Source organism: Brachyhypopomus gauderio, chromosome 10 (genome assembly GCF_052324685.1).
Source record: "Brachyhypopomus gauderio isolate BG-103 chromosome 10, BGAUD_0.2, whole genome shotgun sequence".
Taxonomy (NCBI): domain Eukaryota; kingdom Metazoa; phylum Chordata; class Actinopteri; order Gymnotiformes; family Hypopomidae; genus Brachyhypopomus; species Brachyhypopomus gauderio.
This window is the reverse complement of record NC_135220.1, coordinates 17376229-17388023: the sequence shown is the minus strand read 5'-3', so window position 1 is coordinate 17388023 and position 11795 is coordinate 17376229. Positions and strand designations below refer to the sequence as shown.

General features: G+C 45.7%; 1 protein-coding gene across 6 annotated transcripts in view; it reads left to right on the top strand.

Moving 5' to 3' along the window:
• The window catches only part of erg (ETS transcription factor ERG), a 35192-nt gene that overhangs the window by 14369 nt on the left and 9028 nt on the right, over positions 1 to 11795 (top strand). For 4 of the 6 annotated variants that reach the window (XM_077020070.1, XM_077020067.1, XM_077020064.1 and 1 more), the window contains one exon: positions 7902 to 8143. In XM_077020070.1, the coding sequence (XP_076876185.1) occupies positions 7902 to 8143 (242 nt within the window). Of the gene's footprint in view, positions 1 to 2591; positions 3114 to 7901; positions 8144 to 11795 lie in introns of those variants that run through there. The other 2 variants (XM_077020068.1, XM_077020066.1) reach the window with 2 other exon arrangements.

Sequence of the window (11795 nt, the reverse complement as noted above, 5' to 3'; positions counted from 1 at the left end):
ACTGAGAACGTGATTCATCGGGCCGCACGCTTGCCCCTCCCACAGCTGTAGGACTGCCGTGTGCTTTTAATGACTACGTTAGGACTTGTTTAAAAAAGCAGTCTTCCCTCATGTCCCTGTATTAAAGACGAGAGGAGTCTCACCTGAACTGCAATCTGGCTGGAGTGTCATCTGGTATAAATATGCAGGCTGAATTTGACTGAACAGCAATTATCAAGCTGGTTGGCTTCACTATTGGCTTCACTTTTACAGCTACCATGGTTATAAAATGCTGTAGACAGGATGATAGGTGACTGTGATAGTCTGACAGTGCAGGACCTCCCGTGACCACTGTTACCCCTCAGATACCTGACAGTGCAGGACCTCATGTGACCACTGTTACCCCTCAGATATCTGACAGTGCAGGACCTCATGTGACCACTGTTACCCCTCAGATATCTGACAGTGCAGGACCTCATGTGACCACTGTTACCCCTCAGATATCTGACAGTGAAGGACCTCCCGTGACCACTGTTAGCCCTCAGATATATGCTCACAGGAGGCAGTATCAGCACTGACTCATATTCTTAGGCTTCAACATGTGCCTGCTGTACATAGACATGCCTGAAGAGGGAGCCATGAACAGAGAGTTCATGATTATCAGAGATGTTTATGCCCTCTGGTTTCTGCCCGTAACAAATCAGTAGTATGAGGTCGAATGATTATGTGTGTGTGTGTGTGTGTGTGTGTGGGTGGGTGGGTGGGTGGGTGTGTTTGATTTGTTTTTCTGTGACGTGAATTTAGTTGAGGAAGTATTATATAGACAAAGTTGAGGAGAACCTTTGGAATGTGTATTTATAACTGTGATAAAGGTGGGTTTGTGTGTGTGTGCTGGTGTGTGCGAGTGTGTGTGTGTGTGTGTGTGTGTGTGTGTGTGTGTGTGTGTGTGTGTGTGTGTGTGTGTGTGTGTGTTGTACAGGACATTCCTGTGGAAGGGCCCTGCCTTGTTTCTCAGCCCCCCACCGAGGAGCATTTCCACTGCAACACACACCCACACCCACACCCACACACACACACACACACACACACACACACACACACACACACACACACACACACACACACACACACCCACACCCACACACACACACACACCCACACCCACACACACACACACACACACACACACACACATACACACACACCTCAGTAAGAGCAGAGGTTACTTCCTACAGACATCCTGCAGAACACCATAATCAAAATTAAACTGGAAGAGAGAGAAGGAGAAACAGAAACAAGGAGGATGTAGAGAGAGAGAGAGAGAGAGAGAGAGAGAGAGAGAGAGAGAGAGAGTTCCTCGCCCTCCATACTGCATGATACAAGTGCTCCCACACTAAACACTTTACATGCCACACAAAGAGTCACCATGTTGGACATCAGTGCAGCAGTTTTAATGCCCATTGGACTCTCACACACACATTGGACAGCTCATACAGTTTTAGGTATCATAGTTTTTCATATGATTGCATTCAAATGAAATAGAATATATGTTTCTTCACTGTATAAAACCACGACCGAGCCTTAAAAGAGACTTCAGAGATGAGCAAAACATACGTGTGATACTATTTACAAAAAATGTTTTTACTTGCTTAGTAAACTAGAGGGCAATTCGGTTTTTCCTGGCAATTTAGCCAGTGCAATTGCCATCAAGTCATTTGTGTTATTTTACATCTTGTCTAGTTATAAACACAATTCTAAGATACATAAACAAACATAAACTGTTCATTAGAGATTCTTTAGAGATGAGCAGTGTAAATGTGTTTGAACACTCTGCCTTTACTCAGGGTGTGTTTTCACCTTCACTCGGGTTTGGCTCCCTAGTCCTGATTTGCTGGGATTATGCTCGTGGTGCAGGATTGCGCAGGATTATGCACGTCTTGCAGCATTCATTGAAATTATCCATGTTGAAATTATCCTGTTGTAATATGCTCAGAACATAGTGTAAGCAAGTGCATATTAATTTCACTGAGCATTTTGTTAAGTTTAGGTAATGATTATGATCGAATGGCTAATGCAGTATTTATTACATTTACATGTTCTTGTAAGACTCAGGAGGTACTTTATAGGAAGAAAATAGACTGTTTTCGCCTTTCAAAATTTTTTAAACTCCTTTTGACACAACTTCCTCAAAGCAACTGTCATTACACAATACCATCTGCAGTCCAGAAGCGCACCACTGCACACACACACACATACACACACACACATCAACACGCAAACACACGTGCCCACACACACCAAACATGCCACAGTAGCATCACTACTGTTCTCTCATATGTACATGCACAGCAGGACGAGACCTGGTGTGATGTGGTGTGTGTTGTTTTGCATTCATGCAAGCTAGCTGTTGTTGTTATGGCCTGCACACATGTTGTGTTAGACCTGTGTGACACGTGTTAGTGTGACTTTTCTTCTGTGTGTGTGTGTGTGTGTGTGTGTGTGTGTGTGTGTGTGTGTGTGTGTGTGTGTGTGTGTGTGTGTGTGTGTGTGTGTGTATTTCATTCTCTTATTTCTCTTGTGGTCATTATTTCTCCCTGAGCCATGCCCTCTCTCCCTTACCCACTCCTTCTCATTAAGCACATTCGCTGCCTGGCAAAGGTCAATTATATGTTCCAGCACTGACATCGGGTCCTGGAATTGGTCCTTCAGTCTCTGTCACACTCTCTTCCTAGATTTACACACACACACACACACACACACACGGTCTAAGCACACCTGTTTTGATGAGACCCTAGTGCTGCAGAGGTGGACCTAGGTTCTCCATCTCTCCCTTGAAGAACCCACAGACAGAGCTTACAGAACAACAACATTGTTTCAACCTTTCTTATCTCCTCTCTCCAAAATATCCTGTTTCTTCGAACTGTACTGGCCAGAACCAATAGAAAGCTCTTCCTGCTATTGGCTGACTTCACTTCCAGTGTTAGCACAATCTCATCCGCTCCAAACAGTGCTCACTGGAACCTCAACTTACACACTCATCAGAAAAAAGGCTCACTCATACACACAGCCATTGAAAATAGAATTTATTCAACAGGACTGAATAGTCCTGGACTACGATGGCAAGCACCATCAAGGTAAGTTTATAAAATGGAAAATGTATTAATAAAGAAATGTAATATTTTAAATGTCATTGCTCGTTTTCGTTAGTGAACAGATGGGTGCGGGTGTGGGTAACACCCTTTCACTGTAGCCCTGCACCAAGATTTCCTTCTCACCACTGTGTAAATTTCCTTTTTCCTATTCTGTACTGTTTTGAAAAACCGTACAGTAGCGACAAAATACCAATCACCATGATGCATACCGGCAAAATCACTAACAAACTTTAAACTGGATATTTCTTCTACTAATATTTGGCTAGACAAAGTGATTAGTGATGTGTTCATGTTGATTTTTGAAGGACAGGCCTGGGAAAATACTACATACATGTGTATATGTGTGTGTATGTATATATATATATATATATATATATATATATATATATATATATATAGAGAGAGAGAGAGAGAGAGAGAGAGAGAGAGAGAGAGTTTCACCTACAATAATTGTTTGAAATTTGATGTGTACTTTTTCCATGCCCCCTCCCACCCACAGATTTGCATGGCACAGTGTAAAAGTTGGAATTCTATAGACTTGATTTTGTAGTCAGAAACACAGTACCTTTCACTTGTGAGATACCTTATAAATTAAATTTCTTATTTATTTATTTATTTATTTATTTAACATGGACAGTGCACATTAATCAACATTTCAGTTTCTACATCAATGTAAATGTGCCAAAAAGCTACCGGGAATTTTCATCCGTAGTCCCTAGGCAGGTTGTTGTAAAAGCCAGTATCAACAGCTCAATAAAATTTACAAAACACCACCTCTCACACACAATGGCATCACATAGACATCACATATCACACATCACATCACATATATACACATACATAGACATATATATCAATTATATATTATAATTTACAGCTTTCTTCCCTGACTCGTTTATGGAGTGTGTGACATTGCCAGTATGGACTGTCCAGTAACACGGCTTCAGCCTGGTGTCCACTAACACTGCTTCAGCCTGGTGTCCACTAACACTGCTTCAGCCTGGTGTCCACTAACACGGCTTCAGCCTGGTAAGGGGCTTCGCTGTGTCCAGACTCAGCGGGAGTAACACTGAGTTCTCTCAGGGGAAGTGCAGCAGCTGTCTGCTCACACAAGCTTCTGCCTGCCTGTTTTAAGGAACCCCATTTCCACAGTGTACTTCATTTGATGTCATTTTAAATTAGCTTAAGCATAACATTTTTCCTGGATTAAATTTATACTCTAGTGTAAATTAAACTACATTTTATACTGTAATATAATTTAAATTACATTTTAGACCGAGAGTAAATTAAATTTCATTTTAGCTTGTAGTGTAAATTAAATTGCACATCTTATTTAATCTTCGTAACTCAATCTTCGTCAAACTAATTAAGCTGACCAATTTTCATAAAGAACTGAAAACACTGACTGCATTATGTATGTATTATTATGTATGGACATCATTTTGTATTGAAATAAGATAGTTAGGCCCTCCATTATATACATTTCCTGCCTTATTTACATGTTCCACATATACACTACGCAGATATAGACGTAACTAATCAGAGAAGCTCACTGTTTTGTTTATCGGTACTCATAAACATAGAAACAAATACATGCACACATGCTTCAAATATATTCTCAAAGGTTCTAATCTGTACTAAACAGCACTGCAGCAGTTGCAATAGCAGTGATAGTGTAGTCAGTGTTGGAGTTGGAGTTCAGAGGAACATGCAGTGTGTGTTGCGTGCAGAGTGTGTGGGGTGTGCGGAGAGTGGGGTGTGCAGTTTGTGTGGGGCATGCAGAGTGTGTTGCTGTTTCGGACAGGAGTGCTGGTCTGATTATTTCATCAGGCATGTGTCTGTGTTGCTTTCTTGCGCAAACACGTTTCTGCTAAACTCATCAGGAGACTTTACTTACTGTCAGACCCCTCCATACAAAACTACAGCGGGCTGATTTGATTTAAAAGACATCGCATGTCTTGTTTCATGTTATGAGGGTCTATGTAGAGTGATGTCATATACAGTATATTTTTTATTTTAGCTCATGAGACAAATGTATTTATATTTTGTGTAAAGCTGAGATCAAGACAAATATACATACATTTAAATATCTGAATGCAATTTAACACAACATTAGGAATATAGAGATAAAAAAAATTCTGTTTTTAATAGAGCACACTGAAGTCTGAAAATCTAATTGTGCAAATAAGAAAACACGTCGTGGGTTGCTGATGAGGCTTGGATGCTAACAGAGACACAGATGCCTGTGAGTAGAAGTGGTGGTTGAAGCTTTGGGCATGAGCGTGTGCTGAAACAGTGGGCCAAACGAACCACGTGCTCTGACTGCGGCAGAGCGGAGTACGCCATGCTCAACGTACCATGGCACCTGCTGTCTGGAAGAGTACTTCTACACTGACTTGAAATATGTTCCAAGGAGTAATCATTTGCACTGGTAATGTGTAGGGGCCAAACTACATGAGCAGGTGATGATGATGACGTGAAGCGGGAGGTCACGTGATCGGCGTCACGTTGTCCGTAGTAGGGCTGCAGGGAAAGATCAGATATGAAACTGATTTGACTACAGCTGTGTTCCCTGTGAGTTAGAGAGGAGGAGAAAGAGAGTGCTGAGTAAAGGAGGGTGGATGAGGGACAGAGAGTAAGACGGAGTGAGGGGAGGTGATTGTGGGAAGGGAGTGGGGCGAGTGAGAGAGGCAGTGAGGGAGAAGGACAGATTGATTTAGCAGGGGTAGTGAGCAAGTGAGGGAGTGGGGTAGTGATTAGGGAAAGAGTGACTAAGGAAAGCGTGACTTGGGAAATCGCAGAATCTGGGAGCTGCAGCAGGCAGGAAATGTCAGGGCACAAACACTCTGCTGACCCTCACCAGAGGATAATGGCCTCCCACGCCTGTGGTGTTAATGACAACAGGGCGTTCTCCACTCCTCTCTCTCTCTCTCTCTCTCTCTCTCTCTCTCTCTCTCTCTCTCTCTCTCTCTCTCTTTCTCTGTCCTGCTCTCTTGCTCTATCTCTCTCTCTCTTTCCCTCCGTCTCTGTCTTCTGAGGCCCCGCTGGCGAGATCGTAATCAGTATGTGGACGGATGGGCTTTTCCTCTTTTCCACCGACTCCCTCCATTATCCCTCTATTTGGGGCCCTAATGCAGGAAGAGCTAGCGGAGAACTTCCTGTCTGCATCTGTAGTCCTGCTGCCCTCAGCATGAATGAGCTCCCAGCAGAGAGGGGCCACCCAGACAGTTCTCACCCAAAGAATGCTCACTCAGAGTGCTCACCCAGAGAGTGTTCACCCAGACAGTACTCACCCAGACAGTGAGTACTCACCAAGACAGTACTCACCCAGACAGTGAGTGCTCACCCAGACAGTACTCACCCAGACAGTGAGTACTCACCCAGACAGTACTCACCCGGACAGTTCTCACCCAGACAGTACTCACCCAGAGAGTGTTCACCCAGACAGTACTCACCCAGACAGTGAGTACTCACCCAGACAGTACTCACCCAGACAGTTCTCACCCAGACAGTGAGTACTCACCCAGACAGTACTCACCCGGACAGTTCTCACCCAGACAGTACTCACCCAGAGAGTGTTCACCCAGACAGTACTCACCCAGACAGTGAGTACTCACCCAGACAGTACTCACCCAGACAGTTCTCACCCAGACAGTGAGTACTCACCCAGACAGTACTCACCGAGACAGTTCTCACCCAGACAGTGAGTACTCACCCAGACAATTCTCACCCAGACGGTGCTCACCCAGGAGCTCATTTCTTCACTATCCTAATAAATACAGTTAACTACATGCCAGCTGCTCCAACAGAGTTGCCACATATGGACTGAATGTGATATCCTGAAAGCTAGAGCTAAGTGCCATGTCACTGCATATTCAGTCCTGTAAGAACCACCCACAGAAGCTCAGGGCCTCCACCACGGCTCCCCGGGCTGCAGCAGTGGTGCCTCTACCTAGGATGAACACCTTGAGGGTGGAGAGAGGGTGGAGAGAGGGTAGAGGTGGATGCTGGAGGCCCAGGCTGCATTGAGAGCTCCAGACCCTCCGTCCACGCTTCCACCCTTCTCCTCACGCTCACGTTGGAGAAGAGGCAGAGAGCGTGTGCTTCCTGCTGTTTTATTGTCATGGTTGTTGGAGCTCTGCAGTGCCGCTACAGCCAGCGCGAGCAGAGCCGTGTGCTTTCGCACATTTCGTGGCTGGCAGCTGTCCCACCACCTTCCGTAAGTCCTCCACACCGCACCGGGCTCTCCGCCTTGTGTCCAGTGGATTTTGTATCCTGCCACTTGTCGTCACGCTCAAGTCTGGCTTTGAGCAGGGCCCATTCGCCGGCTTCAAGGGTCACGTTTTCAGCACTGGCTGTTCTGATGGGTGGTTCCATAGTTATAAAACAGAGGAAGTGTGTGCGCACATGTATGTTCGTGTGCACATGTGAAGGTGGGTGTAGCCCTCTGCTGCAGGTTTGACCCCTGCTGACCCAGGATCAGTGAACGAAGTGACACAGCTTTGTGACACAGCTTCCCCTTCCTCCCTCTGATCTCAGACCTGCAGCACCACCACAGAGCACAAGCTGCTTGGGCCCTGACAGGAGTCTTTAACTGTGACACAGTTGGAGCATTGCAGTAAAATTTACTTTTTCTTCACCCACAGTAAAAATAACCCTCCCTTCTTCTTTCCATATCTTTTTCTGTCACTTTCTCTCTCACTATTTTTCTTTATATCTTTCTCACTGTATTGTCTTCTACCCCCCGCCCTTCCTCCCCCCACCCCATAGGAGGCGCTGTCCGTGGTGAGTGAGGATCAGTCTCTGTTCGAGTGTGCATACAGCGTGGCCCAGCAGGGCAAGGCGGACATGACGGCGTCGGCGGCAGGCGAGTACGGTTCGAGCAAGCTGAGTCCCAGGGCACCACCCGATTGGCTCGCCCCACCGCCCGGCCGGGTCACCGTGAAGATGGAGTGTGGCGGGGGCGGGACCACGGGGGCTGGAGGAGGAGGGGCTCAGGTGAACGGCTCCAGGTGAGCGGCGTATCCACCTAGACCTGCTCAGCTCAGCTGAATTTTTAACTTTTACAAACTACACTGTGTAAAATCAGGCTGCCTACATTTTATGGCCCAGTGAGAGGCCACATTAGACATTTGGTTGGTGTCCTCGTGTATTCTGTAGATGCAGATTTTACAAAGTTTAGAGGTTTTTGTTGACGGTTGTGTCACGTCTGACATGTGTATAAAGAGATGATTGTTTGGGTGTTTGTGTGTGTAGGTGGTATATATGGGGGAGAGATAGTTGATGGGTGTGTAGGTGGTGTATATGGTGGAGAGATGGTTGTTTGTGTGTGTAGGTGGTGTATATGGTGGAGAGATGGTTGTTTGTGTGTGTAGGTGGTGTATATGGGGAGAGATGGTTGTTTGGGTGTGTAGGTGGTGTATATGGTGGAGAGATGGTTGTTTGTGTGTGTAGGTGGTGTATATGGTGGAGAGATGGTTGTTTGTGTGTGTAGGTGGTGTATATGGTGTAGAGATGGTTGTTTGTGTGTGTAGGTGGTGTATATGGTGGAGAGATGGTTGATGGGTGTATGTATTTGTTGGTGGTATATATGGTGAAGAGATGGTTGTTGTTGCAGTGATAGGCAGTGTATCTATCCCCTTGCACAAGACCATCAGAATCCTGTCAGAGCACCAGCTCTACACAGAAGTCACACACACACACACACACACACACACACACACACACACACACACACACACACACACACACACACACACACACACACACACACACATACAGACACGAGTGCTTTTGCACACAAATGCATGCAGACGCAATGACACGTCGAGGTGCAGATGAATCCCAAACACAAAACAGCTGTACTAAACCCTCACTGCAACGAATGGACCGATACAGTGGAAATATTTATAACACACCACATGCGCACGCAAAGTGTGCACAGACACCCAGGACAGAGTAGCCCTAATTCATCTGAGGCAGAGATACTGGAGGATCTGATCCAACTGGAACTGAACCAGCAAGCATGAAAAGATTAACTACACATGCACATTTCTGTAGAGTTTGAAGGCCTGTGGACTGTGGTCTGTTTCACTCATAAACCTGGTGTCATTTTCATGCCTTTTCATTGTCATTTCATCCTTTCAGTGAAAACACATTCTGTCACCATACTGATGTGGTGTTGAGAAATAGTGATTTTAGATGAACAGTTTAGATGAATAGTTGCTGTTCAAGTCTGTGATGGTGACAGAGACAGTCCGGTGGTGTTTAAATTGTGATGGTGACAGAGACAGTCCGATGGTGTTTATGTTGTGATGGTGACAGGAACAGTCCGATGGTGTTTATGTTGTGACGGTGACAGGAACAGTCCGATGGTGTTTATGTTGTGACGGTGACAGGGACAGTCCGATGGTGTTTATGTTGTGACGGTGACAGGAACAGTCCGATGGTGTTTATGTTGTGATGGTGACAGGAACAGTCCGATGGTGTTTATGTTGTGACGGTGACAGGGACAGTCCGATGGTGTTTATGTTGTGACGGTGACAGGAACAGTCCGATGGTGTTTATGTTGTGATGGTGACAGGGACAGTCCGATGGTGTTTATGTTGTGACGGTGACAGAGACAGTCCGATGGTGTTTATGTTGTGATGGTAATAGGGACAGTCCGATGGTGTTTATGTTGTGATGGTGACAGGAACAGTCCGATGGTGTGTATGTTGTGATGGTGATAGGGACAGTCCGATGGTGTTTATGTTGTGATGGTGACAGGGGCAGTCTGATGGTGTTTATGTTGTGATGGTGAGAGAGACAGTCCGATGGTGTTTATGTTGTGATGGTGACAGAGACAGTCCGGTGGTGTTTAAATTGTGATGGTGACAGAGACAGTCCGATGGTGTTTATGTTGTGACGGTGACAGGAACAGTCTGATGGTGTTTATGTTGTGATGGTGATAGGGACAGTCCGATGGTGTTTATGTTGTGATGGTGACAGAGACAGTCCGATGGTGTTTATGTTGTGATGGTGACAGAGACAGTCCGATGGTGTTTATGTTGTGATGGTGACAGGGACAGTCCGATGGTGTTTATGTTGTGATGGTGACAGAGACAGTCCGATGGTGTTTATGTTGTGATGGTAATAGGGACAGTCCGATGGTGTTTATGTTGTGATGGTGACAGGAACAGTCCGATGGTGTTTATGTTGTGATGGTGACAGGGACAGTCCGATGGTGTTTATGTTGTGGTGGTGATAGGGACAGTCCGATGGTGTTTATGTTGTGATGGTGACAGAGACAGTCCAATGGTGTTTATGTTGTGATGGTGACAGGGACAGTCCGATGGTGTGATGTGATTCCTCACATTTGCAAGACACATTTACTGACAATCTGCCACTGTGAACTTGCCAACCTGACATTGTAAAACTGTCAAAAACAAGAAGAGTGAAAGAGAGCGAGAGAGAGAGGGAGGGAGAAAAGGAGAAGGAGAGAGAGATAGAGAGAATAAGATCCAATGCCAGTTTAGTGGTTCCTCTACACAGATACTAGTAAAGCTGCTTGAGTTATTATTGTTTTTATCTTTCTTATTGCAGGCTAACATGCACAACTGCCCCACACCCCCCCCCCCCACACACACACACACACATGTAACACATCTTAGTGAATCTCAATAATTGATTGATATATCCACAGTTCTATTTATCAGGGAAAGACACCATGTGGTAAGATGACACAACCAGACACACATCAGACATTAATACACGGAAGAGTCTGAGTTTGTGATCTTCTGCCCAACCTCCTTGACTTTATCAAGTGAGACGTGTTGCTCTTCTCCTTCCCAGTGAAGATTATTTTAGAGAACTTGATGCGTGTGCACACATATGTGTGTGCGATTGTGTGTTTGCGCAATGCAGCACGATTATGTACTAACTTTGTCGCATGCCCAGCGGACACGTGAAGAGATCCTCGCTGTAAGCAGCTCTGTGGAGCTAAGTAGGTGACTGACGATCGTCCTGCAGAGCTAGTAGGGCTCGGTGTCCTGATCTGAGCCTGACGGGACATTCTACGTCTGCTGCGTCCAGTGCAGGCCTGGCTGACACAAACTCTGCCCACACCAGACGCGGGCGGTACCATCGGTATCACAAACCTGACAGCCAATGGGAACAGCGGAGACCCAATAGAGGCGTGACTGACAGCAGTGTCACACTTCTCCTACACGTCCCATTCTAGGGCAGAGTTTTGGTAATGTGGGTGAGCAGCTTTAGTGTGCAGTGCCATCTGTGGCTTTGTCTTCTGTCTGAGCATCCGTCGTGGACTGCAGTAATCACAGGAGCTGCAGAAATGCACCTCAGGTCAGGGCCCATGTGCTCCACCCACATACTCCACCCACATACTCCACCCACACGCTCCACCCATGTATTTCGGTTGTAAGTGCCACATGTGCCCTCACTAAACAGGAAGCAGAGATCATGCAGCCTCACACAATCACTCACAAGATGTTTAGCAACAACAGCGGTGGGCTCTGGAAACAGATGTTCCAACATGTCTACTCCTCGTGTCTTTCTTCACCAGTCTTCATCTGAGCTAACGGAGAAGGAGATTGTTTTATCAGATGTTGTGGCTATGTCTGTATTTTAACTGCATTTTGATTTGTGTGTGCACATGTGTGGGTG